This window comes from Corvus moneduloides, chromosome 3 (genome assembly GCF_009650955.1).
Source record: "Corvus moneduloides isolate bCorMon1 chromosome 3, bCorMon1.pri, whole genome shotgun sequence".
Classification (NCBI taxonomy): Eukaryota; Metazoa; Chordata; class Aves; order Passeriformes; family Corvidae; genus Corvus; species Corvus moneduloides.
In genome coordinates this window covers 109,314,494-109,341,697 of record NC_045478.1, presented here as the reverse complement: position 1 = coordinate 109,341,697, position 27,204 = coordinate 109,314,494, and the positions used below count along the sequence as shown (strand labels likewise).

At 55.5% G+C, this 27,204-nt stretch overlaps 4 protein-coding genes and 1 long non-coding RNA gene across 10 annotated transcripts in view; 3 read left to right on the top strand and 2 right to left on the bottom strand.

Moving 5' to 3' along the window:
- Positions 1–40: 40 nt before the first annotated feature.
- LOC116441855 (neuronal PAS domain-containing protein 4-like) lies at positions 41–5,580 on the top strand. Of its 2 annotated transcripts, none has more exons than XM_032104241.1 (8): positions 41–1,942; positions 2,485–2,651; positions 2,750–2,886; positions 3,072–3,177; positions 3,318–3,564; positions 3,832–3,941; positions 4,378–4,513; positions 4,913–5,580. In XM_032104241.1, the coding sequence occupies exons 1-8, from the start codon at positions 1,842–1,844 to the stop codon at positions 5,199–5,201; spliced, it is 1,293 nt and encodes a 430-aa protein (XP_031960132.1). In that variant the 5' UTR covers positions 41–1,841; the 3' UTR covers positions 5,202–5,580. The 2 variants fall into 2 exon arrangements, with proteins under 2 accessions (XP_031960132.1, XP_031960131.1); XM_032104240.1 differs by having other exon boundaries at positions 2,416–2,651.
- A 1,488-nt stretch (positions 5,581–7,068) lies between these two features.
- On the top strand, positions 7,069–14,078 carry RRP36 (ribosomal RNA processing 36). Its single transcript, XM_032104261.1, has 7 exons — positions 7,069–7,192; positions 9,022–9,160; positions 11,307–11,373; positions 12,149–12,253; positions 12,376–12,450; positions 12,552–12,669; positions 12,897–14,078. Exons 1-7 carry the CDS (start codon positions 7,129–7,131, stop codon positions 13,034–13,036), a joined length of 708 nt encoding a protein of 235 aa, XP_031960152.1. The 5' UTR covers positions 7,069–7,128; the 3' UTR covers positions 13,037–14,078.
- Positions 14,079–15,348: 1,270 nt separating this feature from the next.
- LOC116441861 (transmembrane protein 121-like) lies at positions 15,349–18,630 on the bottom strand. Of its 3 annotated transcripts, none has more exons than XM_032104254.1 (2): positions 18,555–18,630; positions 15,349–16,878 (listed from the first exon to the last, which is right to left on the bottom strand). In XM_032104254.1, exon 2 carries the CDS (start codon positions 16,875–16,877, stop codon positions 15,945–15,947), a length of 933 nt encoding a protein of 310 aa, XP_031960145.1. In that variant the 5' UTR covers position 16,878; positions 18,555–18,630; the 3' UTR covers positions 15,349–15,944. The 3 variants fall into 3 exon arrangements, with proteins under 3 accessions (XP_031960145.1, XP_031960143.1, XP_031960144.1); XM_032104252.1 differs by lacking the exon at positions 18,555–18,630 and adding an exon at positions 18,087–18,168; XM_032104253.1 differs by lacking the exon at positions 18,555–18,630 and adding an exon at positions 18,084–18,165.
- The window catches only part of LOC116441849 (phosphofurin acidic cluster sorting protein 1-like), a 62,979-nt gene continuing 53,900 nt past the window's right edge, over positions 18,126–27,204 (top strand). The window contains exon 1 of one of the 3 annotated variants that reach the window (XM_032104215.1): positions 18,126–18,203. Coding sequence is in view for 2 of the 3 variants with exons in the window: in XM_032104214.1 (XP_031960105.1) it covers positions 24,782–24,969 (188 nt within the window). In the remaining variant the exon portion in view is untranslated. Of the gene's footprint in view, positions 18,204–24,778; positions 24,970–27,204 lie in introns of those variants that run through there. The other 2 variants (XM_032104214.1, XM_032104211.1) reach the window with 2 other exon arrangements.
- On the bottom strand, positions 19,195–24,446 carry LOC116441874. Its single transcript, XR_004239262.1, has 2 exons — positions 20,107–24,446; positions 19,195–19,536 (listed from the first exon to the last, which is right to left on the bottom strand). It is a non-coding gene; the product is annotated as an uncharacterized LOC116441874 (long non-coding RNA).

The window sequence follows — 27,204 nt, the reverse complement described above, 5'->3', positions numbered from 1 at the left end:
AGATGCCTTCCCCTGAAGCTGCAGGCCACTAGTGGCTTGTGGCAGCAGCAGGCAGTGGCTGATGTGAGCCACAGCCCTACCTGGGGTGGGGAAGGGATGCTGGGCCCCTCAGCAGCACTGCCCTGGGGTACCTGCCTGCTGCCCAGAGTTGTGCTGTCCTGCAAGAGGACAGAAGGAAAATGGTGTATGTCTCCTGGGCTGTGCTGGTTCAGGTAGGTGGGTGCTCTGTAGCTTCCTGCTTCAGGGGTGGAGGTGGAGGGATGCCTGGGACAGCCTTCCTGGGTGGCACAGAGGACTGTGCTCAAGCCCCTTCCCACCAACGTGAGGCGTCTGATGTGGAGCTCCAGTGGCAACTGTAGTGGGGCTAATGCAGAGAAAGCTAGGGAAGCACTCAGGGTGTTTCCTGGGATGTAAAGTCACAGAGATGGTGGTAGCTGCCTGCCAGGAATGGGTTGGCAGAGGGCCCAGGCTGTCTCCCCTGCCCTGAGGGCTGGCACACAGCCAGGGTCAAGTGCTCAGCCAGCAGCACAAGGTTGCAGAGGTGCCTGGGCTCCTCAGCCTGCAGGAGGTGGCCAATGCAAGCACAATGGAGCAGTCTGGAGTGGCCTGAGAGCAGTGAAAACCCTGTGGCAAGAGAACAGAAGGCACCACAATTGCGACAAGAGCTGGTTCTTCACACGCTGGCAGCACCTCACCGTGATAGGTGCTGAGCATCATTGGCCTGGAGGGAAACAGGGTGTGCTGTGACAGCACATTTGGCTGAGGGAGAGCAGCCCCAGCCTGGGCTCGTCCTTTGTGGTCCTTGGCACCCACAGGTTACCCACAAGGACTTAGGTGAACATCTACCCTGTGTTGTCCAGCAGCTCTAACTCCCCTCCTCAATCAGCTGCCTCGGCCACAGGTGCGCTCTCAGTCTGTGAAATAAATGGTGGCGTTTTTTTGCTGTGCACTGAAGCACCAAGCTTACTCTCCTTGCAGGGTGCCAGGCACTAGGAAACACCTCCTGAGCACCAGAGTCCCTGGGCTGGGTCGTGCGGTGCTGAGCACAGAGGCTCCCCAATTCTCTCAATTCTGTCCATGAATGGCTGTCACTGGGAAGAATCACAATCTCTGGGGCATCGAGTGGACACAATAGGCCCCAGAAAGGCTCAGCACTCCCTGCCAGCTGCCTCTGGAGAGCAAACCTTTGGCAGGGAGAAGTCTTCTCTGGGAAGAAAATAAGGGGCTCATCAGGGAGAGGGGTCACTGATACCTCACTCCTCTTCAAGGGGCTCTCTTGGGTTCACGGGTGCTGTGGCCCTAACCTGCCTCTGCCAGGACCCTGCTGCAGGCTTGGGCATGGGACACTGCTCACCACCTTGGTCCAGGTGTCTCCAGTGCATTTTCTTGGCTTATCAGCTCCTTCTCCCAGCACCCAGCCCAGTCATCAGTGACGCTGGAGAGCAGCTCCCAGGCAGGCAGACTAGACACAGGATGTTCTGCTGGGCTGGCAGGAGCTGGGCAGATGTGTGCCCCACAGGGGATCCCCCTGCTGTCTTTGTCACTGCCCCCTCCTGAGCGGCAGGTTTGCTTTAAAGACCCTGGCTTCCTTTTATTACTTCCCCTCTCAAATTGCAGCTGGCTGCAAGGGCTATTTTTAGCAGCCTGCCTTCTAAAAATAGCCCCGAGCTGTTTGGAGTTTCGTCACAAGAGGTAACTCTCTCCGTGAGTGGCTTGGCCTCTGCACTCCAGGAGGGTACAAAAGGAGGCCAGGAGCAGCAGGGTCAGCAGGTTCAGCCACAGCCAGAGGCGAAGGAGGCAGCGTTTCCCTGCCAGCTTCAGGCCATCCCAGTCCCGGCAGCATGACCATCTTCTGCAGCCACTGCCACCGGCCCCTGCAGGCGGAGATGAGCTGCCTGCCCAGGAGGGCCAAGCAGGCACCCAGCGCCTCGAGGCCGTTCAGGTGAGCTCCCTCCTGCCCTCCCTCAGGGCTGGGATGGCCTCCCAGAACCCCGGGACAGCTGGTGTAGGATCTAATGGCCCTTGCAAGATGCTGACACCAGCCTGGGACAGCGGGACTGCCAGCTGGTGCATGGGGAGGAGGTGCAGGAATTTGGAGGGGCAGAGGTATTTTAGGTGGTTTAAGAGGAAAGGCATATTGCACTCTGCTGGGGTGCACATTCCAGGTCTGGATGCAGTTTCCATCCTTGGGTTTGGTGGGGAGGTTGTGTCACATGGGCTCCCTACCAAAGCACATGTCAGTGTCCAACCTGGTGCCCAGCAGGAGAGGCAACAGCCATAGCAGCGGCGTGTGCCCCTGGGCAGGCCTGAGCACCTCTGCCTGTGCCCACAAGGTTTGCTCTCCTAGAGGCAGCAGCTGGCACGGGTGCTGAGCATCTCCACTCCATATCCCCGAGCTTGCAATTCTTCCCACAGTGACAGGCAGGGAATGCAGTCCCTTTCCCTCCCTGGACACGTGTCCCAGATGGCTGGCTGGCTTTGCAGGTCAACCAAGAGTGCCTCCAAGGCTCGCCGAGACCAGATCAATGCGGAGCTGCAGGCGCTGCGCTCCCTGCTGCCTATCTCCGCAGAGGAGAAGGAGCGGCTCTCCTACCTCCACACCATGGCCCTGGTGTGCCTCCGGCTGCGGGGGGCTCAGCTGTTCCCTCCAGGTACCCTCAGCACTGCTGTACTCCACGCTGGCTTGGCTCTGTGTGGGGCACTGCTCCTGCCCCATCCAAGACAGCACTTCACCCTCCTCCCCACGCAGGCTTGGCTCCTCCTGCGGGTCCGGCCCTCGGCACAGAACTACTCTCCCTGCTCCCGGGATTTCTGCTTGTGCTCTCAGCCGACAACAAGCTGGTCTACATCTCAGAGAACGTGGCTCAGGTGCTGGGCCTCTCCGTGGTAAGGCCTGCTCACTGAGCATTTGCAGTCACTGTCCCCATACCCATCCTGGTGCCTTTATTGCATGCACAGCACGCTGCCCCAGCAGATGCTGGGCTGTGGCTCCAGCAGGCTCTGCCCCCACGGTGCCAGCCAGGGCCCACTGAGAGGGGCACAGTCCCTGAGGGCAGCCCCCTCTTTATCAGGTGGAGCTGCTTGCCCAAGGGGACACGGTCTTTGACATCCTGGATGGGCAAGTGGGAGAGGATGTGCACAAGAAGCTCCTCCTTGCCCAGGAGGAGCCTGGCAGGGGTAAGGGAGGCCTCAGCTGGCATCTCATGGATCTTGCCACCCTGCTCTTGCCTTTGGCTGTGATTAGAGAGCCAGGGCCAGCCCTGCTGGGAGCAGAGTGAGGGAGCCCCTGACCCTCTGAACGGTGTGTTTCCCTGCAGAAGTCACTTTTGTCAGCGAGATGCGTACATCCAAGGCCTTCCGGCTGCAGCATGGGGGGAATCGGGTCGTGGCAGTGTGTGGGCGCTTTGTGGCCCTGCGCTGGCCACCGTCCCCCTCCACCACAGCCTTCCTGGCCCTCTGCACACCCGTTGTGCAGTCGCCCACAGATGGCGAAGCTGCTTCCCAGGATGACATATTCCAGAGCATGCATCTCCTGGACATGACGTTTATTGATGTCACGGAGAGGTGAGGGCTGCCTGCGTGCACCACAGCTCCAGCTGTACATCTCAGGCAGCAAGAATCATTTCTCTTCACCAAGCCTGTGTATGGGATGCAGGCTAGACCCTGCATGAGCACTGAGACTCTCACAAACACTTCCCAAACCTCTTCCCTCATTTACAACTCATTTCTGTACCTCTGTTGTTTCATTCTTCGTCATGCAGCAGCTGCTCCTTGCTGACACAGTGCAGGCTCTGTACAACACTCAGTCCCCACTGCCCTTGTCTCTCCCAGTGTCACCTACCACCTCGGCTACCACAGGGAGGAGCTGGTCGGTCAGTCGTGGTACAGCCTCCTGCACCCTGAGGATGCTGACTTGGCAGCTGCCCAGCACAGGGCCGTGGGTGAGTGTCAGGCCTGGGAACGTGCGTGCTGTCCCCTGGCTCCCTGGTCTGGTTATGCCTGAAACGTGGCTATCCAGGACAGCAGCGACAAAGCGAATTCAGTCCTCCCTGTTGTGACTCCCTGCTCCAAAAAGGATGAGGCAGGGAAGTGGTTACACACCCCATACACTGTCTACAAGGTCACAGGCAGTTTCTAACCTGGAGGTGGGCATCCTGCTTTGCCACAGTATACAGAGGAGAGGCAAGCCCATTTGAGCCCCATCTCTTTGCGAGGGCAGGACTGCTGCGGACTTGACTCTGCTCTGTGTGGCTTCTGTCCCGCTGGGGCCAGACTAGTGACCGACGGCAGAGCTCATTGGGGCAGCCTGCGGGCTGTACAGGCAGCCTGGGGCCGTGCCCTACTGCCGGCTCACGCTGTCTCTTCCCTCGCCCGCAGCGCTGGGGGCCGGGGCTGGGCCCGCAGCAGGGACCGCCGTGCTGCGAGTGCTGCGCAAGGACCGCGCCTGGACCTGGCTGCGCGTGTGGGCGCGGCGGGACGGCGGCTGCATCACCTGCACCTGCCGCTGCCTCAGGTGAGCGGGGTCCCGGGGAGGGGCGGGGGCTGCACCGCCTGCACCTGCCGCTGCCTCAGGTGAGCGGGGTCCCGGGGAGGGGCGGGGGCTGCACCACCTGCACCTGCCGCTGCCTCAGGTGAGCGGGGTCCCGGGGAGGGGCGGGGGCTGCGTCACCTGCACCTGCCGCTGCCTCAGGTGAGCGGGGTCCTGGGGAGGGACGGCGGCTGCACCACCTGCACCTGCCGCTGCCTCAGGTGAGCGGGGTCCCGGGGAGGGGCGGGGGCTGCATCACCTGCACCTGCCGCTGCCTCAGGTGAGCGGGGTCCTGGGGAGGGGCGGGGGCTGCACCGCCTGCACCTGCCGCTGCCTCAGGTGAGCGCGGCCCCCAGGCTGTCCCTGACCCCGTGTCCGCCGCAGGGAGGAGGAGGCGGCCCACCTGCGCGCCCGGCAGCCCCGCGCCGCCGCCCCGCCCGCGGGCCGGGACCTCGGGCGCCTGGCCGAGCAGCTCCGCGCCCTGGCCGACAGCCTCTCGCCGCCCGCGCCGCGCCGCTGGCCCCGTCCCGAGGAAGCCGAGGACGATGCCTCTGTCTGCCTTGGGAACTCTCTGCTGGACCCTCCCCAGTTCCTCCGCTTTCCTTTTGAACAGAAAATAGGGTGCAACATTCCAAGTGTGCTCTCACAGATGTCAAGTCTACAGAGATGCTGACATCGCTTGGTCTGCTGGCTGTACCTTTCCTAATGCAGGCCACTATGAGTATCCCCATCTCCTTTCAGCCTCTTGGTCACTTCTAACAGCTGCAGCTGATCCGGTTGGAGGCAGTGGCAAACCCTCCTTTTATACACTTATTACTCGTATTAGAAACTTTGTCTAGGCTGAGATAAATCCAGCATCAGGACGGCTCAGTCTAGCAGTGCAGAGGGATCCAGATATTGCACATAAACACTTACTGACTGCTTAGATGGGTATCGCTAGGGTCTTTGCGTACGTCACCCATACCTCAGAAAGGAACGCTTTTTGCCTAAAAAAAAAAAGGAAAAAAAAAAAAAAAAAAAAAAAGGACGACAATAAAGGCCGCTCCCCCACGTGACCGCCTCTGCCTGCGCGTGCTGCTTCCGGTTCCGCCGGTGCCGCGCGGGCCGCTCCGGGGCCGCGGGGGCGATGGGGCCGCGCCGGGAGCCGCCGGGACGGGGCCGGGGCCGGGGCCGGGGCCGGGGCCGGGGACGAGCCGCCGCTTCCACAGACAGCGAGGAGGAGGCGGCCGCGGAGCAGCCGCTCGGGAGGCTGGAGGCGGTGGAGGAGGGCTCTGGCGACAGCGACAGCAGCGACGACGGCGGGAGCGTGGCTAGGGCTGGCGGGAAAGGTGAGGGGGGCCCGGCGGGAGCGACTCCGGGACAGGCGGCGGCCTCAGCCCGGGGCACGGTCGGGGCGTCCCGGATGCCCGGTTAGGGGGAAACGAGCTGCCGCACGGCTCGGTGCCCTCTGGTACTCCAGCTCCTGCACCCCTCCCTCGCCTGCCCGGCTGAGTAGCTCGGGATCACCAGCAGGGTTTGCGCTGGAGCTGGGTGAGAGGGCCCTGCAACAAACACGTGTAGGGGCCTCTTTTCTCCCGTCTCCTTCCCAGTGCGTGAAAACACAGACCCATAAAATGGTTTGGGTTGGAAGGGACCTTAAAGATCACCCAGTTCCACCCGCCCTGCCGTGGGCGGGGACACACCTCGCACCAGGCCGCGTTGCTGTGGAAGATGTCACACATCTCGGGGACAATTCTTTGTGGCAGTTCAGATGTGCAGGAGCTCGAGAGGCCCTCCCAGGACAGGAGAGTGGAAGAAGCAGGCGATGCGTGGCTGTGGGCACAACGTGGGCTGAGGTTCAGGCGGGGGGTTGGTGGTTCTCATCCACAGCAGTGAACGCAGTTTGGTTTCCTCATCTCAGAACGATCCGGGTGAGAATGAAAACCTTACGAAAAATACGGCAAAAGCCCGTGAAGGAAATTGTGAGGGAGCGGACACTGGTGTCAAATACAGGGCACAACACAGCGTGTCACAGGTGTGAGGAGTCACTGGCTGCCTTGTGAAAGGGTCTCCAGGGTGTGGGGCCGTGGGGGAGGCACATCTCTAGACGTGAGCTTTTGGCAGTGGGATTCTCTGGTGGGCAAGGTGCCCCACCATCTGGTGTAGGCATTTTGTTTTCCTCTGGTGAGGAAATGGTGAGCAAAGCTCAGAGAGAGGATCACCGACAGGCACTCTTTCCTTCCCACAGCTGGATGGGAACAGGAACAGCAGTTTTGCTTTTGCCATCTGTCAGGGCCCTCTGTGATCTTGTTTCTGGAGCAGCAGGAGTTCTATTAGAGTCCAGCATTGATTTTGTCTCAGCAGGGAACGACTGGGCAGATATCAGGTATTTCTTTAGGCCATCTGTTCTTGCATCCTGGACACTCTGATGTGCTCTGCACATTGTACAGCTCCCTACAGGCTGAGCTGAGGAAGGCATAAGGTGTCCATGTGTCACAGGAGTCTGTGGGAGGAGAGCAAACACGAGGAGGCTGTGCTTGTGAGTAGGAAATGCCCCTGTTATCAGCAGGTAGAAGTAGCTTATCAAGAGGTGCAAAAAGGAGGAAACAATCCACAAAATAATGGATGAAGGGGAAAAATTGCAGGAGGGAAAATTAAATGGACTACAGAGACAGGACAGAAAAGGTAAGTTATATTCTAAGGGGAAAAAAGGAAAGAAAAAAATAGGGAAGTTAAGTCCTCGAGAAAGAATGCAAGGAACAAGGAAAATAAGCTAATCCTGCCTTTTTAACCAGAACCTTTTCACACACACAGTTGACAAATCTGCTGCCCAGCAGTGAATGCCTGCTGGGACCATTCACTTCTGCCCCAAAACAGGCTTCTTTTTTTATAGTGATGTCCAGTGATGTTTTTATCACTGTGAGTGGTTAATTCAATCTCCTACAAATAGACAGTAGGATGTATTTTGTGGACTGATACTACTGTGTGGAAATCATTTTCTCCATTAGGTTTCAGGTAGTCAGGTTTGGTCCCCTGTACCAGTATTGAGATACTTTATCAGTGGAAACTCTGCACTCTGCATGCCTTTGCTTTGCCTGATTTATACCAAACCTCCTTTTAATCCTTTGCTAAATGGTGCATCTTTTTATGTGATGTCTCTGTCTCATTTTCATTGACATCCTGTAAGCCTTTGCTATTTAAACAGTATTGTTTTGGACTTGCAGCCAAATGGAATATTGGAGTGCAAGTGACGGTGCCTTGTCTTCATCAAGTGCCAAGAGTATCTTCCACATCGTTATTCCTTTCCTTTAATGCTTTCTTTGTCCTTTTGACTGTCCTTGTTCAGAATTCAGATGGGAGGGGTGTTTAGGGGAAGCAGTGCAATGAAATCATGCTGTATTCACATTTCCTTTGTCCCCTGTGCAGCAGACTGGATAGTCACTGTTCCCAGATCCCACCTCAGAGCACTAATGACCATCATCAGAGCAGAGTTCCTGAGCATTCAGAACAAGCAAAAAGAAAACGTTTATTGAGGCATCTCTTGGCTGTGCCCATTATGTTTTCTGGATGATGGGAGTAGTTTCTGAAGCAGAAAGTCTTGGTTATTGCCAGGATGAGAGTGCCTGGGATGAGTCCGTGCTCTGAGCCAATGTGACTGACCTCATGTTGCTTCCTGAATTTGGCAAAGCACACACAAACCTTACTCAGGGGGCAGTGTATCCTGTTTGTGTGGCAAGGCTTTGGGAGTGAGTGGGCTACAAAAGCAACTTGAGGGGCACCTGGCATCCAGCCAAGGTATCACAGACAAGCTGTGATTGTCCCTGCTGGGCCACAGTTGGGGTGTCTTGTATTGCAAAGGCTCAGAAAGACCATGTGCCTGTCACTGCTCCGAGGTGCTGGGCAGGCAACCACCACCTAAGTCAGTTTGTCAAAGCTTTCCCTTCCAGAAGGGACTCAGTGCAAACCCCTTCTTGCCCTTAAAAGAGAGCGGAATGAGCATATCCAAGTGCTGACTTGAAGAAATGCTTTCAGTTGTTGGTTCTGAACACCTAGAGGTATAAATCTAGGATGAAGAATAGTATGATGATAATAATTTTGCATTCTGGTTATAAGAAATGTTAAAGGTTACTGACACTAAGGGATATTAAGGAAAGGTTAAAGTGGGAAAGTCAGGACTGAGAGGTGACCCCTCAGAGTTTGCAATGCCCACTGTAGAGCTCGTACTGCTCTTTGTACTGGTCTTGTGTGTGCTGTTGAGTGGAGAGAGAAGCAAAGACACTGGGAAGAGGGGAAGGCTGCTCTATTCCAGTGGTAAAGACTGAAGTGATTGATGGGAGAGGAATCGAAGGCTGAGGGATGCACTGGTTCCTTTCTGCCACGCAGTTGTACAGGGATGGCACTGCTATGCTCGTGTCACTGTCTCAAGCTCTGAGACATCCCTCTTGGTGGAGTTTGGGGGTGAGAAGTGCCTTGAGAAGCTGCTGAGTTCAGGTGTGCCCTGTGCTCTCTTCCAGATCAATCTGATATGTCTTTTGAAGAACTCCTGCGCGTGCAGAGTGAGGCAAGAACGAGAGTGAGCAAGAAGGTGCCTGGTGGGAAGAAAACTGCGAAGCCTACCAAAGCTACAGTGAAGCAGCAACAAGGCAAAAAGGGGTAAAGAGGCTCTTTTGTGATCAGAAAAATGTGAATGTGTGCTCTCTGCACTCCAGAAATTACACTGGGAGCCTCTCACAGCAATGGTGTTGCCTTGGAGCTGGCATAGATCTCCTTTAGTACACTAGACAATAATGCCTGTCACTATAGTGTTTCATTTGGGAATGGTCTGGTGCTGTTTTCAGAGCTCTTAATATCCTGTCCTCCTCAAATCCCCAGCAGCCACCTGTCACTTGATAGTTAAATTGGCACTCAATACCTTTATATCCTCTATATTAAGGCACTTGTAACCCTTGGCATGATGTGCCTCTCAGGCTCTGTGATAGTGTCTACTGTGACCTGAAATAGTTGCCCTGCTGGTTCCTAAACCCCTTCCAGCTTATCAGTATCTTCTGCCTGGCTCTCACTGGCTGGAGTTACAGTCATAGACAATTGTTCTGGAATTCCATTCATCCTTCTGCTGCTGTCTCATCTGTGGCTTGTCTATGGTCAGTTTCCTTTTTTTCCCTCTCCACAGTACTCACCATCACAGACTTTTTCCTGTATTCAACACACCAAAAGCTATCACACCTTTTTACAGTTCTCCACAGGCCCCCACTGGTAAGAGCAGTACCCTTACCCTTTATTTGTAGTATTTAGCTAGTTTTCAGTCCTCAGAGTGGCATCCAAGTGATTTGAATGGCTTTCCTCTGTTACACTGGCACTCCCTAACTCATTTCTGAATCTCTGCTCAATACACAAGCAGAGAACACAAAAACCATTTCTCCTGCCATAAAGAGTTGGTTAGGATGATGTTTCTGCTTTACTTTTTACCCAAGACTCTGGGGGATTTTGTGTAGTGCAACATCTTCTCACAGTGTCTCTATTTCTGCCACAGAGTTTGCATAATCCTGCTTTTGTTTAATTCCTCTGATCCTTTAAGTGATGTATTGCTGTAAATCCCACATGCTTTTTCTCTCATGTTTTTGTTACGGAAGTGAGCTTCTTAAAGAAAGGGCTTCAGGAAAATCCCCTGGCACTGAGCTGGCTTCAGCAGTGCTGTATAAAGCTGACTCCAGGGCACTGTGCAGGCTTGTAGCCACATCAGCAGATGTGAGAATACACTGAATGCTGCCCTAAGAGGGATTTGGAAAACCTGTGCCTGTGGGGTTGTGTTCTGGCCCAGTGTCACTGGTGGCTGGCTGTGGTGCTCTCAGCAGGTGGTTCACAGGTTTCTCACGTTTCTGATAACTTGCCTGAGGTACTGACCAGTGACAGGATGCAGCACCCAAGTAATACTGGGGAGAGTAATACCCTGTTGTCCCACCTTATCCTGGCCCCCCTGTGTGCCTGAAACATCAAGCTGTGAAGGCCTGTGTTGCAAGGAGAACTTGTTCCTTTAATTGGTTGTCACTGTGATCCTCATGGTCCTGATTCATTGTGGAGTCCCTCTCAGGATATGTGCCATCTGCTGTGCAGCCTGTTCTCCTGGGGGCTGGTTCTTTCCTTACTGGTGTTAAACTGGGCTTTCTTGCTGAGCCTGGCCATAGTGGAATTGGCCTCTCTTTGTGACTACCAGGCCAGTGCAGAAATTCCCAGCTGTGACACCCATGAGTGCTGAGGGAGCTGGCAGATGTTATTGCTCAGCTGCTCTCCCTATCTTTGAAATCCACCTGAATACAAGTAAAAATTTCTTTAGTGTGAGGGTGACTGAGCACTGGAACAGGCTCACCAGTGAGGTTGTGAAGTCTCCTTCTCTGGAGATACTCAAAACCCACCTGGGTGCAATCCTGTGCAACCTGCTCTAGGTAACCCTGCTTTAGGAAAGGTTCCTTCCACCCCCAGCCATTCTGTGACTCCATGAGAGGAATAATCAGTACAGCACATTTATTGATGCAGGTGGTAGGTTTTCACTTGAGACAGTGGAGTTGTTTCAGGTTCTGTGTGGGCTGTTTTAACCACACATTGATACATCTGGTTCTTGTAGCCTTCTGTGGCTCTTGACTGAGTCACCTCTTTGCTTTCTCTAGGTATCATGGTGAGGATTGAGTTGGGAGAGTCTGTTGTGCAGTAATCTTCTTCTGAGGGTCCAAATAACCTCCCAGCATATTAGCCTGGGCCTCATTCTGATGTCTGCTCCTCTTAAATACACTTTTCTCATTTTCAGGCCACTGGAGATGTCTGCCAAGAAGCCTGTACCTTTCCTGCGACAAGTCGTCCCTGTTAGGAAGAAGGTGAGTGCTGCCCCTCCCCAGTTCATGACTTCCCTGAGCACTGCTGACAGGGCACACACTTGGGAATGGGGCTACTGCAGATGGCCCAGGCTACTTCTGGAGAACAGGGCTGGACCACTGCCGAGTGCAGACAGTGACAGCATTTCCCTGGGGAGAACAGTGGGTGGGTGCAGGAGCAGGTGCAGGTTAACTTGAGAGTTTGTGACCCAGGCGTTCCTAGAAGGCGCAGTGACTGCCACCAATGACAGTTTCACTGCAAACCATGGTCACTGTTCAGTACTAATCCTGGGACTCCAGATGTCCATCTACTTTCCATCTGAATGTAACTTTTCACTTACCGTTGCTGGATCATGTGAATATGGAAATTTCCACAGTTAGAGACTTCTTTTTGTCTCTCCCTTTTTGCATGACCTGACCCAGTTAATCTGTGAAAATCTAGATAGGTTTGAGCTCCCAAATCCATCACCTTGACAACACATATTCAGCCAGCTCTTGGTCTGGGAGTTGCAGGAGTTTGGAGGCAGCACTCCTGCTGCTGTTCCTGGATATTCCTGGGTGGCAGACTTGCATGTGGAGATGTCTGTTGCATGGGAAACTGGATGCAGGCGTGACTTTGGGGATGCCACCTTGACCGTCGTACTTGATCTTTGCCAACTGGAGATGTTTCAGTGGTGGGAACATAACATTGCTGGGGAAAACAGTGGCTGATCCATGAAAGGAGAGCAAGCAGGCTGACACTGACTACAGCTCTTGCCTTTGCCTTCCCTGCTGTCAGGTCCAGAGAGACCCTCGATTTGATGACCTGTCTGGAGAATATAAGCCTGAAATATTTATGAAGACTTACAGCTTCTTGGACAGCATCAAGAAGCAGGAGAAGGAGGTGATGCTCTGTGCCCATCCTTGCCTGGAAGAACCTTGCTTGCCAGGGGCTACTTCTTCAAAGGTTTTTCACAGTGGAGGTGATAGGCAGGCAGTCATGCAGCTTTCTGCTCTCTTCTTCAGATGGTTCAGAAGCAGCTGAAGAAATGCCGGAACATGGAACAGAAGGAGAAACTTCAGCGGCTCCTGAACCGTATGGTGAGTTCAGTGCAGCATCTCCTCTCTGTGAGGCACTGGGAGAGAGGATATGTGACCTGAGGTCTGCCTCGATGCTGACACAGGCCACCCTTTTTGTACAGACACAGCAGGAACAGGCACAGAAAAAACAGCAGAAGTTGAGAGAGAGGGAGCTGACTTTGAAAAGACAACAGAGGGAATTGGCCAAGCAGGGAAAGAAACCCTTCTTCCTAAAGAAATGTAAGTACTTGGTGTGAGCATGCTGCAGGAAGATCCAGAGGGAGTACTGCTGGCAGGAATTCAAGCACCGGAAGCAAAGTGTCCATACTATTCCACAGAGCTGTGGGGGGGATTGTTCTAGTGCTGGTACTCAAGGGACAAGCTAAGCCTGGACCAGGGAGGGAGAGGTGAGGAGGGGCTGCTCTGTAGAGATGTTTTGGGCTTCAGTATAAAACTTGACTTTACAGCTGAGAAGCGGAAATTGGAACTAGCTGAGAAGTATGCAGAGCTGAAGAGGAGTGGAAAGCTGGAGAGCTTCCTGAACAAGAAGAGGAAGAGGAATGCCATCAAAGACAAGCGCCATCTGCCCTCACAGAAGAACCTGTGACTGTTGGACAGTCCTGCTGTTGTCTGGCATTTGGGACTCATTCTGCCTTGGCCAGGCCTGGGAGATGGTTATCCCAATTCCCAGGATCTGCCTTCCACTGCACAGTGGTGCTGTAAGGCAGCAGAGCAGAGGCTGAGCCGAAGGAAATAGTGGGGTTTTTGTAGCTGAAGTACCTTCTTTGCTTGTGGTTTAGGTCATGCCTGGGTGGTGTGTTTTGCAGATGCTGATGGTGATGACAGCTGTCTTTGCCCTTGCACCTGCTCATTTCTAACTCTAGCAAGGAAAGCCTGAGTCGTGCCCTGCACTGCTGGCTCTACTCCAGATCTTTTCAGATTTCCACTGAGGCAGAAAAGGATGTGGGACAATGCCTGCTCAGAGCAGCAACCCTGACTTCAGATCAGGTTGCCCAGAGCTGCTTCGGTAGGGTCTGGTAATGTCCAAGGACAGATGCCCTCGCCTCTCTTGGCCTCTGCCCTACTGCTTCAGGTTCTCAAGACGGAACTTTTTGTCCCCTCATCCAGGAAACCTTCCTGGTGTTAGTGCACAATCACTGTCTTGTTCTCAGTGAAGTGCCTGGCTCTGTCTTCTCAGCAGCTTTGTCACAGCTCTGGGGGGTGGGTGGGAAAGGGGTGCTGTAAGGTCTCCCCAAAACCTCCTCTTCCTAAGGGTGAATAAATCCTGTTCCCTCAGCCTTTCCTAGCAGTGCTCCCGCCGCTGACAGCTTTCCCATACCCAACTGGAGTCAGCCCAGACAACCAACAGCTGTCTTTTTGTGGCCCAGCATGGGTCAGTGTCTGGATGTAGTCTCACAAGAGATGAGTAAGGGTGAGAGGACCACTCTGCTCCACATGGGCTGCTCCTGGTGATGCAGATCTAGGTGTGGCTGGCCTTCCTCATACATGGGGCGTGCTGTGACTGCTCAGGTATTGCTGTTTGGGATCTCTCCTTCAGAGCAGCTTGGTTTCTCAGGGTCATCTCCACAGCGTTATTAATACTTCTAGGAAACTGATCCTGTATGAAATAAAGTACCTGTTATCCTCTATTCCCACTGTTAGTGCTGTTACAGTCAAAAGTGTTTGAACTCAGAGGAGTCAATGCCTCTCTCCAATATGTTTGAACACCAGCCCTCTTGCTTCTCCTTGCTCCGTTTGCCCATGTCTGCTGTGGCTGTGCTGACAAGGGGATGGCCCAGGTGGCCCCAGTGTGACAGGTCAGGGTGTGCTGGGAGAGTGCCTGGCCACAGCTGTGCTGTGTGGGTGGCCACAGGTGTTTGGGGCCTGGGGACAGGCCTTGCTGGGAGCAAAACGTGGAACAAGGAGCAGGTCAGCCGGCCTGAGGGTGTTGCTGAAGCACCTGCCTCCACTGAAGTTCCTGTGGATGACGCAAGTCCTGCTCTGGTGACAAGTCGCAGTGGAACTGGGGGAAGGCAGGAGATATGGGATGTGCCAGCTTGTTGAGACCTGCTGCCAGGGCCTTGCTGAGGGATCCCATGGCACTCCTCAGCATCTCTGAGTCCACGTATCCCCAGCCCCTGCTGCTTGTAGGTCTGGTGCAGCAGGTGGCAAGGCTGGTGCACCCCCAAAGTGGTCATGCTTTCCCCTCCTGCCCCTCTGGAGCTAAAGGTCTTCCTGCTGAGGGCAGTGCCTGTGTGCAGCAAGGACATCGTCACTGGGATGTCACCTGCTTCTGCTCAGCACGGTGGCAGTGAGCCCGGGGCCTGTGTGCCTGCCAGCTCCTGGGCCCAGCACCCTGCAGCAGGGCAAGCCCTGGGGCATTGCCCAGCTCAGCCCGGGGTGAGGTGACACTGGGTATTGGGCAGGCAGCAGCACGGCAGCACCAGCTCCAAGGGAAGGAGATGCTTCCAACATCTCCTGAGAGCTTCCTACTGCTGGAGAGCTGCTCTTGCCAGTAGCCTCCCCAGCCTCAAGCAGTTGGCTTATTTTCCTTGTTTCTAAGGCGATTTGGGCAGACCTGCAGTGGTGTCCCTCCGAGTGGAGTGTGGGGACTTGCTGTGGGTGTCCCTGGGCATGACTGGTCCCAGTTGATGTGACTGCACTGGTTGCACAGGCGGTGGTGGCTGACAAAGCTGCCAACACACACCCTGCCAGTGACACCCTCGGAGCCCACCAGGCTCTCACAGGACCTGCGGACCAGGAGGAATGGCTCCAGACCCAGTGGCCTGGGATGCTCTCCCCAGGCCTAGGTAGTCACTGAGTGAGCCTCTCCACACACTCTGCAGCTGGACACCCAATCACACAAGGGACAGGCTCCCACAGGAGCTGCTGCTGGCAGGGACACAGACATAGAAAGGCTGCAGGGCTCAGGTCTTTTATTGCAAAGAGGGAGATACAAAAAAGGACAGTCACCCCTTTTTGGGTCCCCCCAGGCCTGCAGCTGGCTGAGAGGGGTGACAGCAGGGGGAGGCCCAGGCCTTGCTCCCCCTGCATGGGGACCTCGGCTCACACAGTGGGGAGCAGGCTGCTTGCCAAGGACCACACTGGAGCCAGGGCCAACCACAACAGCAGAGTGGGTGACCCGCTGTGTCCCCGTGTGGCACCCTGGCTGGCCAGAGAGCAGTGCTGTACGGGGAGCACTGGCAGAGAGCCTGGCACAGGGTAGGGCTGCCTGGCCTCACCCAGACACAACTCACAGCAGGCGACCCTGGCTTCCTCCTCTGCTCTGCTGGTTTACCAGGTGGGGTGCTGAGGTTCCAAACTGCTCTGCAGCCTTACAGAGACTGCTGTGGGGGCCCTCGCCATGCGCCTCTCGGGGCCCTGAGCAGCTTTGCCCAGGGAAGGAGGGAGCAGGGCTGTTGCTCTCTGTCCAGGCAGGGAGCTCAGCGGCCTGCCCCGGGTTTATAGGTACGGCCAGGCATGGGGATGCCCAGGCTGTAGCTCCTGCTGGCTCGTCACGTGTTGTCCTGGGCCAGCTCCTCGGGGCAGGCAGGTTGGTCCCGGGCCTTGCGCAGCCCCGTGGGCGGCTGGGCCGGAGCGCTGTGCTGTGGGTCCAGCCCCGGGGGTGTGTGGTGCTGGTGCCGCTGGTACTGCACAAACATACAGACCTTCATCCCAATGGCCAGCATGTTCTTGCCCATGAAGATGCTGGAGACCCGGGCATCCCTGAAGAAGACCATGTTGCTGCCTCGGATGAAGATGGTGGTGATGTTGACGGTGAGCATGCTCAGCATGGGGTACAGCATCATCCGGTGTGGCACGATGCCGATCCCCTGCATGCTGATCTCGCACAGGGACACGCACGGCAGGACCAGGAGCAAGATGTAGCAGTAGAAGAACATGATGCCCTCAGCCCAGAGCGGCAGCCCCTTCTTCTGAGGCTCCCAGAGGTTGGCCTGGATGTCCAGCACATCCAGCATGTCCACAATGACCCAGAAAAGGCGGTTGCGGAGATCTTCCTTCTTCTTGAATGTTCTGACGTACTCCATGTGCTCTGTGGCCACCAACAACACGTAGAGAGCTGGGATGCAGATGGAGAGCAGCAAGGTCAACGCTTTGCGGGCTATGAGATCCAAGCTTTTCCGGTCAGCTTTATAATTCTGGTATACAAAGTAGACTTTGATCTCCAGAACGAAGACATACAGGAACCAGAGGATCATGGCATATCCTCGCTTAGCTGTCTTTACCTCTGCCCCAACCCAGATAGCCACATAGCGGAGGACCAGCAGGAAGCATATGTCACCCACTGCCACCATGACACAGATGCCCAGCTTCCTGGAGCCCTGGCTCTGCTCCACCAGGTAGGCATCCATGAGGACGAGGCTGGTCATGATGAGCACAGTGGAGAGGCACACATGGGGCTTGCTGACAGGTGGTGGGGGAACCATCCTGCACAGAGGAACAGGCAGGGTCATCAGGGAGTTGCTGAGATTTCCTATCCCCACCCTTGGGCCCCCTTCTGCCGCCCTCTCCTCAACAGCTGTGGATGGCTGAAAGAAGGGGGGGGAGCCATTCATAGATTTCTCCCATCCTATGTGCCTGGTTTGTTGCAAACCTGCAGATTTCTGGCCAAAGAGCTCCTCAGGCTGACCAGGCCATCCTGGTGGCACGTGCTGGCTGAAACCCAGCTCCTAGGAAGCACATGGTGGGGCAGGCTGGACACTTCAAGCACTTGGGAGCCTACTGTCTCTTCTGGTAGCTCATCACACTGACTAGCCTCTGCCACCACAAAGGCATGTGCCTTATTTTCCATGGGATTTCCCAGCCAGTGGTACTGCTTGTATTTTCCCCCCACTAGGCACGTAAGACCAGACTTACGTGTTTAAGCCAAGCAGGTCCTTAATTGCTATGATCCAGGACCACTCTTTTTAGTCTCTTTATTTTCATGCACAGCACAAGAGGAAGCCTGGCTTTTTCAGCCTGGCTGTAATGTGGGGTGGCAGGGAAAAAATTGGCCCAATATTCGGTTTCCTTCAGGTTCACACTCCCCAAGAGCTTTGCCTAGAGCTATTTGCCCATGCCCACCCTGCCCCAAAACCATAAACTGAAAGCAGGGAAAAGCAGCACGAGCCCACCCACAGCTCCAGGACACAAGGAGCTCTGCAACCAGCCCTGAATTTCTGTGGGATGCTCAGCTTTCCTGGGCTGGGGCAGAGCAAAGCACTGTCCCCAAAAGCACCCTGCCTGCCTTGGACCAGGGCTGTCAGACTCCCTCCCCCTGACCAAGCACAGCTGCAGGCAGCTGCCTTCGCAGGCAAAGAGGGAGGACAGAGCCGGGGCCTCGCCAGGCACAACTTGGCAGCTGCTCTGGAGGGGAGCCAGCCCCCCGGATGAAATGGAGGATGAAACTGGGCTGATGACTGTGTGGCACAGCGCTGCACGAAGGCTGCCCACGCAGAGCCCGCCTCTGCCACGCCTGGGCTGTGCGGGGGCCCTGGGACACCATCCTGGTCATCCAGGGGGCAGCGTGCAGCTGGGACTTGACCATGGAGCAAGTGCTTGGGAGCAGGATGGACGCCACACAGTTAATGGTCACCCTCGCACATGGATGCTCCTGAGGCTGAAATTGATGGCACAGGGCCCTGGGCACAAGCTACCTGAACTCCTGCTTTTTGGCTGAGGGAGCAGGCGTCCGGCGCAGTCGTGCATCCCTGGGCCCAGCAGCATCCTGGCACGTTGCGGGAGGCAGCGAAGCCTGAACCTGTCAGACACAGGTGCCTCTCAGGGGGAGGGATCAGAGGCTGGTGGGCATGGGGGAGCCCGTGGATGTGGCACATCTGGAGCACGCCACACGGCCGGGGGCTCACCCGCCTGGCCCCCCACGGCCTGGCCGAGCCTCCGCGGGGGCTGGGGGTCCCCCCGGCTCAGCGCGGCCCCGCCGGACGGACGCCCGTCCCGGGGCCCGAGCGGGGCCGCCCCGCCGCGCTCTGTCCCCGGGGAGCGCCGGGGCACCCCCGGCCCCGCCTGTCCGAGCCCCCTGCCCACATCGGCCGGGCCTTGCCGGGACAGGCGCTGCCCGCCGGCCGCGGGGGCCCGGCCTGCCGCCCCCCCCGGGTCCCGCTTACCTCGGGCGGCTCCCCGGGGCGCAGGACGGCGGCGGCGGCGGCCCCGGGCCCGGCGCGGCATCGCCCGGCGCGGCCCGGCGGCGGCGGCGCTCCTGCGGCGGCGGCGTTCGGCCCCTCCCGGCGGGCGGCGGGCGGGGACTGCGGCGGCCCCCGCCTCACCCGCGGGCCCGGCGCCGCCTGCCGCTCCGCCGGGCCCGGTCCCTGCGCCCTGCCCCGGCCAGACCCAGACCCCGCAGGGCCGCAGCCGAGCAGAGGCCCCCGAAGAACCTGTAGCACCCTTGGAAGCCTGGGCTGACAAGGATGTCCGCCCTCCAGGAGGGACTGGGCCCGGGATCTCTCCTTGCTGGGTGGAGAAGGCAGGGGAACCTATGCACCTCCATGCCCTGACACCCAGCTGTGCCGGTCGGCAGCGTGCTGGAGAGCCCCAGCTCCATCTGGGCTTGGCACCACCAGGGGCTTGTGTGCAGATAAAGCAGGCCAGGGAAGGCAAAAGGTTTCCCTTACCCTGGTGGACATACCTCTCTGCAACTGCTCTTCTATCAGCCTGAGCAGCTTATTGCATTTAACTCCAAACTTTGCTCTGATGAGTGATCTAGGTCTTAGCTACACAGTGAAGGTTTTTCAGTGTATTTCCTCTCTGAGTTTGAAGTGCTCATTGTAGATATATGTATTTTGGAAGACAGGGAAGCTCTAAGATCTCTGGAGACGGGCTAATAGCAAAACCAGGCATAGACCTGAGAGCAAGGACAAGTGCAAGTGACAGAATGCCAGCGGAATCGCAGCCCTCCTTGCATCCAGCTGCTGGCAGAGTGGCTGTAGGTCCCTGTTGGATCCAATGCCCTGGGGCATCTTGGCTGGCACCAGGAACATAAAAATCCCACCTCTGTTGTCCCTGGCAAATGGAGACACTGGACTAGCATCCAGGTTTAGCTCACATGTCCCACGGTGAGTGTGGACTCATTGATGCAGGCAGGTGACAGTCCTGTGTGAAGGGAGCAGAACTCTGGGTTAGACAGGTGCAACAAGGTAAGGAGTTTGGCTGTGGGAGCGTTCTCCTAACCCAGGAATAAACAGCAATCCCTAGAAGGGCTGAAAGGGCAGGGAAAAAAAGCAGCCAAAGCAACCTGCCTCCAAAAATGAAAGGAGACCTTGCAACTCAGGTGGAGAGCAATGTGAGGCACAAGAGGGCAAGCTGACACTGCATAAACCTACTTCTTTCCTCTGGGACTCAGAAGCACTGGCTCTCATGTGCTATCCGAGCAGTCTCTTACAGGATGCAGGGAGGAGTAAAGGGTCTCTGTCCATGGAGGCACCCAGGGAGGGGACATCACAGAGGTACCCACGCGACAGAGGTGGGAGAGGGGTGCTGGAGGAAACCACCGAGCAATTCGGCTAAAGACAAGATGATTCATCTATGAGCTGGAATCATAAAACCCCTGAGACTCCACTAGAGACTAGGACAGGAGGTGACAACATTTGTGTGGGAAGCAGTAAAGAGCTGCTTTAACAAGGCACATAAAAATAAGGAGCCAGAGCAGGAACAGATACTTACGTGCTTCTCTGAAACATGATGCTGGAACCAGGGTGCCACAATAGGTATGTGGATGCATCTGTATCATGGATAAAATGGAAGGAAACCAGAGAGGGTACACCAGGGTTCCCAGGCACATAGCTGCTCTCTGGCTGCTGCTGGCTCCAGACCTGGGTGGAAAAGCATCTTCAACTTAGCCCTGTTCTGCCTGTGACAGCTGCAACCCCACCACTGGCACCGAAAAGTCCCTTTGGAGAGTGACAGCAATGCACTCAAAGGCTGTTAGGAGAGAGATGGAGAAATCCATCAGTCATGTTAACATCCTCAAAGGGGAACCGTGGGAAGCAGAGAAAGTTTGTCAGCAAGGAACAGCAAGCAGTGGCTGTAATGAGGAAAGGCTGGCAGTGGCCTGGGGACTGTGCTGAGAGCTTCAACTGCTCCAAAAGAGCTTTGTGGCTCCCACAGCCTGGCCACAGAGTGTGAGAAGTGGTTGGAACTGATGGACATCCCTCAGGAAGGCAACTAAAAAAAACCAAAACAACAAACTGGGAACATTTTCTGAGTGAAGAGTTTTTTAACATCACAAAAATGCCTAACGGGAGGTGACATCAGAATGGAGAAGCAAGACATTGGGTGTGACAAGCAGGGAAACAAGGAATGAATATATGGAGTCAATGCAAGGAACCATTTGTCAAAAATATAGAATGGAGGGAATAGAGCTAAGCAATGGTGACAATGTTGTTTGGGGTGCAAGCTGGCCCTCTGAGAAGATGGTGTCTATTGAAAAACCTTCGCTTCAAACACAGGTACATGCGGCATCACGCACCTCGATGGGACAGAGAGTAGGTGTCGCTCTGCTGGAAGCAACTCACAGGAGGAATGAAAGGACCATCAGGGGAAAGCAGTACATTAAGGGGCACTTGTTGCAAAGCTGTGGCAGGGCACAGGCTGGACCACTGGGATGTACCTAGAAGGGAACAGAGTAGCTGCTAATGTCACTAACATATGCAGGCCTGGCAGCCTGGGCCCCAAAGGATTTTGAAAATGGAGGGGTTTAGCATTGAATCTGGAGCACACAAATCCTGGAGATCTTGCAAGGCAGGAGGCCACCCCAGCCCACCACGAGGCCAAGTACATGAGTGGCAGCAGCCCAGGTACCAGTGATGTGGCACTGTCCCCAGGGTCTGGAGACTGGGCTGGATGTGAGGCCAGCCTGGGCCCGGTGCCTGAGACCAGGACACCTTTCCCACCCCTCTGGGCTGGGGCTGCAGGTTGTGGTGATGAGGGAGAAAACATGGCTGTGCCAGAAAAGGTGCTCTCACAGCTAAAATCATGACAGCTTCAGAGGGATGTCTGTACTGAAGGGAAACGCTCTACTCCAGAGCAGCTGGCGTGTCTTGCTGCACCTCAGCCTTGTTTGGGGGACAAAGGCTAAGACAACACATGGCTCTTCCAGGAACAGTGTGGTTGAGAAAAGTGCTGGCCCAAAGGGATCAGGTGTCCTGCAGGGGCTTGACCAACATACAGGGACACACTGTGGTACCTTGTCTGCCCAGGACAAAGATGCTGGCTGCTGTGAGGTCTCTAAACAGTGTTGAAGTGCTGGGGAGGAGCTCATGGGCATGGTCCATTTGGGCAGCAGTGACACATAAAAGAAAATAAGTAAGAGGCTTTTCTGAAGGCACTTTTCAAATTGGTTTCCTGGATGCTGAAGAGCAAGGGTTCCTTGGACACTTTCCCTGATGTCCTCAAGGATCATATCCACAACAAAGCAAACCTCAGCTGGTGGCTGGCACCAAGAAAGGTCTCAGCATAAGAGGAGTTGGGAAAGCAGCTGAATGTGATGACCACTCTACCAGTCTCTGTTTAAGCTGGAAGGTAACCAGGCTCTGGGACTTACAGTGAACAACACAGAAAAATTTTGACCCCAAAGAACGGGAAAAGCCACCATGTGTGGAAGAGCACAGCTGTGGGTAGCTCATGCTGTAGGCACAAAGTCAATATAACATGAAAGCAGGAAAAAACGAAGAGTGGGCTGTGCAGCCAAGCTCCCAAATAAACAAAGCACATTGAAACAGCCTGAGAACAAATGCATAAATTCATCCATAAAAAAGCCAGAAGGCCAAAACCCACAAGTGAGCTGCAAGAAGTACTTGAAGGGAACTGGCTGGAGGGAAAGAGGCGGAGAAATCCACCTCAATCCCACTGAACATCCTTCCAGGGGAAACGCAGCAAAAAAGAGGAACCTCATCAGCCAGAAACTGCAAGTGACAGCTACAGTGGGCAAAGACCATTTATGACCTGGGGACCATGCCCTGAGCTCCAACAGCTCTGAAAAAGCATCAGAGATTGTAAACCATGACACAGCCACAGGGCAGAGCAGAGGTGGCTGGAAGTGACAGGCATCTTTCAGGAAGGTGGGGGAAAGGCAGCCCAGGGGAGCAGCAGGACTGCCAGCCCTTGGGAAGTGCCTGGAAGGCAGTCACTTCAGCAGGCTGCCCTGGGCTCAGCAGAGAGGTGCCTCTGGTCTCCTGGAAGTGAGAGAACATCACTTAAAACCTGGAGCACTCAATGCTGTTAAAGTACCACACAAATAGCCAGGAGTGGTGACTCAGACTAGAAATAAAATGGATGAAAGCAAACAGCTGTAGAGGGACTGGAATGGGTTTTCTCAGGATAAATCAAGACCCTAGATCTAGCAAGGTCCTCTGGAGCAGGCAGCTGCTTTTGGGGAAGGGCAATGGTGATACCCAGCTGAGGTCAAACAACGATAGGTGAAAATACTGAGATAAGGCCATGACCATTGTGTGACTCTCTCCTGCTGCAAAACCAAGGTTTCCACATTCATTAGCAGAATGCGATGAAAATGCAGCTCATCCTTGGTCCAGCTGGTCTTCCACAAAGGCCTCTGCTACAATCCCCTAGAAAATGTTATTTGAGAACCAAGGCTGTCAAGGGTGAAAGCAAATGTCCTCTTGTGCATTAATGACTTACTTAAAGGAAAGCAAATGTATTAAAGCAGTAATCAAACTGTCTTGTGAGCAAGTCAGGAGGTCTGGGCAACTCTGTGCCATTTGTCAGATGCAGAAATGGGCTAGGAAGGTGGGCAGGAAACATGAAGTAAAAGTTTGATGATGGTTCAAATTATCCATCTAGTCAAACTGGAATCTGATGTGAATTACCAGCATGTTACTGAGCAACCTGAACCTCAACAGCAGAGGAAAGGTAGAAGTAACAAACACAAGTAAAAAGAAGAGGTGCAAGGGACAGACTACAAACTATACATCAGTATTCAGGAAGGTGCCCCTGAAACGTTCACTGGAAATGTTTTGAAAACACCAGTGCTGTACTCAAGATTGACAGTAGAAACCGTGGATGCTTTAGGCTGCTCCGCAAGATTATGCTGCTGCCACTCCTCCAGGTCTAATTCCTCCACTGGCATGAGCCACATTGTACAGTCTGCCTGGAATAACACTGCATCCATGGAAAACTCTGTCACTGCTAAATACATTGAGGAGCACAGGACCCTGCAGAAGCTGCTGGCTTTTCTTCATTTTCTGGTTTGCCCATTATTGACTTGGCTGTTACTTTTGGATAGTTTTCAATGAGGAGCACTGCAGCTCTTGGTTCATCTCTGCCTCTTTTCAGGAGCCCTAAACCAGTACCACCCTGCTCTGATGATTTGATTCCTCTGAGGTCCAATTTTTTCAAGAGGCAGAGCCATTTCAGACAGATACTCTGCTAAGGCCCTGCTGGAGGCCAGGTCCAGGAGGGGAACCTTCATGCTTGCTGCCAGAGCAGAGTGCACTTGTCCGGCTGCAGTGTCACAGCCTTGCCCCCAGCTCTGTCCCTAGGGATGCTCTGCCCTGCACAGGCTTTATAATCTGCGATGCTTTCTCAGCTGTTGAAGCTCAGGGCATGGTCTCCAGGTCACAAATGGCTTTTGCCCATCAAAGCCTCCACTTGCAGTTTCTGGCTGATGATGCTCTTCCTTTTGCTGGATTCCCTGGAGACCTTCAGTGGGACTGAAGGGGATTTCTGTCTCTCTCCCTGCAGCGTGCTTGGAGTTCCCAGATGTTTCGAGGAAAGAGTCAGTCAGAGGTCTCGGCTTCCTTTTGGCTTTAACCCGCCGTGCCGCCGGTCCAGCTGCTCTGTTACCCCGTAGGCCCATCCGCTGCCCGGCTGCTCGCCCCGCTGAGGGCACCCTCTCCTCGCGGCGGTCCGCGGCTCGCCATCGCCCCACCCCCGGCACAGCAGCTCGTGCAGGGCCGAGGACAGACAGACGGACAGACGGACCAGCCCCGGCTGCGGGGCGCGCGCCCGACCGCGCCCCTGAGCGCGCTCCCGCGAGCCGGGACCGATGCGCTTTAAAGGGAGCGACACCGCGCCCTCCTCCCCCCGCCCAGCCGGGGCAGCGGCGCTGCTCCCATTGGCTGGCCCCGCCCCGCCGGCCTCTCCGATTGGGCCCCGGCCGCCCCGCACGCGCCTCCCGCTCGGCTCCGATTGGCTGCTCGCCTTTAGCCGCGGTCCTCGCCCTTTTCCCCGGCTCCGGTTGGTTTGTACCCGCGCCCCAGCCGCGCTCTGATTGGTCACGGGCCGCGAGGGAGCGGGCGCCCGCGCGCGCGCGCGCCGGGGTGGAGGCCGTCGCTGAGGCGAGGGGCTCGCGCCGCCCCCCAACGGCGGCGGGGTGGCGGCGATGGCGGCGGCGGCGGGGGCGGGCGGCGCGCTGGGCTCGGGCCCCGCCGCGGGGCCTCCGGCGGCGGCCGGCGGGGCCGTGGCGTCGGCGGCCGCGATGGCGGTGGGCGGCCCGGTGCCGGTACCAGTGCCCATGAACCTCTTCGCCACGTGGGAGATCGACCGCTCGGCGCCGAGCTGCGTGCCCAGGTGAGCCGCCCCGCCGCGGGGGCTGTGCCGAGCCCGGGCGCGACCGGGGCCGGGGAGGAGGCGGCTCCCGCAGCATCCTTGCCCCGCCGGGCCGCGCTCCTCGGTGGCGGGGAGGCCCGGCCCCAGGCAGGGGCTGATGCGCAGCGAGCCCCGGCCGCCGCCGTGTCCCCGCTGCGCTTGCGGCGGGAGCGGCCCCGGGGACCGTCGGGGCAGGGGGGGACGAGCGTTGGAGCGCGGCTGCGGTGCCTCCATGTTGCAGCCTCTGGCGAGTGTGTGCCGCGATGGCCAGGGATCGCAGAACGGGGTGTATCATCGTGGCCGGGCTTTGGAAAGCTGTCTCTTCGCCCCCGAAGTGAACGGTGATGGCCCTACAGCCGCTTCCCCGAAGGCAGGCAGTGGCCACCAGGCATCCGTGGGTCTGTGTCACCTACACTTCAGACCGTAGGGAACAACAGGAAGGATTCACTGTGCTGCCAGCTGAACTCAGAGTTGTATCTCTGGCAGAGCTGGGAGACAAGCTGATTGGTGTAGATGTCATCGCTGTCTGTATGGTTAAAGGTATGGTCCAGGCTAGATGTGCTTATGAACACCTCTCTTGGAGCCAGGAGGTGCCTGATGTGTTACCGAAGTCGGTGTCTTTTGGCCCACTGATCTTACCAGATTCTGATCAGGTCTTCTCATGAGTTACAGGGCAGATTCAGGAAGTCACCCTGGTTCCTTGCATCTCTGGGCGGTGGTGTGTTGTCTGCAATGATGTATTCAAGTGTTTCACAAAAAGTAGAGATGTAAAATTCAAGAGGGGGGAAAAATAAATGTTCCTGTAGGGCAGCAGGATACCAGCCTTTGTGAAAGGGCTTTGCTAGATGGATATGTTTGTAGGGAGAAACTCAGTGACTGAGTGGCCAGATGGGCTGGAGTAGAAACGTTCCAAAATACTCCAAGCTACTAGAGAAAGCCTCCGTGATTGTGGTGCCCAAGGGACCACTAGCTGCTGGACTAGGCAGGCAGCGAATGTGAAGGAGTTTGCAACGTGTCTGCTAAAAGCCTGTGCACCTTTTGATGACACATGCTGAGGCTGTTGTGTGGAGCAGGAAGCAAGTGATCATTTCATAGCTTTATAGTGACTTGAGGTGTTGTTCATTTGTGGGCAGGTCACTCCCGAGCTGGAATTTGGAGAGCAGGACAGAATTACCAGGTTGACTTCCTGTAGGAAAAATTTGCATATGCAGAGCACAGAACTTAGTGATGGGGAAGGATGTGCATGTACATAGGCTTCACAAATGGAAGTGCTTCAGGAGCTGGGGAGAGGAGAACTGCTTTGGGCAAACCACGCACAGAATGACTGAGAATAGTGAGACCGAGTGTAGAAGAGTGTAGCAGTGGGTTACATGGGTGCCAGGATGCCAGCGGATGAGAAGTGATGTGTAATCATTCTGAAAGTTGTTTGTAGAACTGGTTTTTGGCCCAGTGAGTCCTGTGTCTTTTCACAAGGACAGTTTCCATTAGCATTGTGTAGATGCTTCTTCTAGTGCACGAGCTTCTTTGTGTGCTGATAGCCCGGGGGGCAGGCATCTGACACAGCTGCTTTCAGGAAACTTCTGTAAAATTCATCTGAAATTTAGTCTCTGGAATATCTTCAAACACAGCATCTGCTAAGATGGGAAGAAGCTAACAATTCTTCCTTCAGATAAAGATTCTTCCTTCAGAGGCTGTGACTCTAACATGATGTGCTGTCATGTCTGTGGCTCTAACATGATGTGCTGTCGTGTCTGTAGAGTCAGCAGCTCTGGAGAAGTCCTGCCAGTGGTCACAGTCCACAGTGACCAGTGTGGGACTGGTGCTTCTGTGTTTTCCAGTCTTCAGTTAGCCCAAGCTTTCGTGAGTGAGTGGGTCACAGGTGGGCACCTGTCAGGCAGGTGTTTTAGTTCAGTGAAACTAGTAGTGGTGGCAAAGTAATTTGCATTCAAGGGCAATAATGCTTCTCCCTTGGGCTTCTCTGTCTCTTATGCATGTGTAGTCTTAATTTTTTCATACTTATGCCTATCTGGAGAAAGGAGAACTTTGCACTGGTTTTAATGCTATAGAACATGATTTCTTTTTCTAGAGTCTCTATTGCAAGTCTTGGCTGTCCCTGTGCTCCTTCTTAGGTGTTTCATTTTCTGCAGATGCAGCTCTGGCTGCTGCAGGAGTGGGACTGGGCTGGATCAACCTTTGTGGGGTTGCTCTATGCTCAGC

Excerpts from the sequence above, each read along its gene's own strand:
- LOC116441855 (XM_032104240.1), top strand. The coding sequence starts at position 1,842 with ATGACCATCTTCTGCAGCCACTGCCACCGGCCCCTGCAGGCGGAGATG. Across the intron at positions 2,652-2,749 it reads GGCTCAGCTGTTCCCTCCAG|GCTTGGCTCCTCCTGCGGGT; the intron begins GTACCCTCAGCA and ends CTCCCCACGCAG. Across the intron at positions 2,887-3,071 it reads AGGTGCTGGGCCTCTCCGTG|GTGGAGCTGCTTGCCCAAGG; the intron begins GTAAGGCCTGCT and ends CCTCTTTATCAG.
- LOC116441861 (XM_032104254.1), bottom strand. The coding sequence starts at position 16,877 with ATGGTTCCCCCACCACCTGTCAGCAAGCCCCATGTGTGCCTCTCCACT.
- RRP36 (XM_032104261.1), top strand. The coding sequence starts at position 7,129 with ATGGATGAAGGGGAAAAATTGCAGGAGGGAAAATTAAATGGACTACAG. Across the intron at positions 9,161-11,306 it reads CAGCAACAAGGCAAAAAGGG|GCCACTGGAGATGTCTGCCA; the intron begins GTAAAGAGGCTC and ends TCTCATTTTCAG. Across the intron at positions 12,254-12,375 it reads TCAAGAAGCAGGAGAAGGAG|ATGGTTCAGAAGCAGCTGAA; the intron begins GTGATGCTCTGT and ends TCTCTTCTTCAG.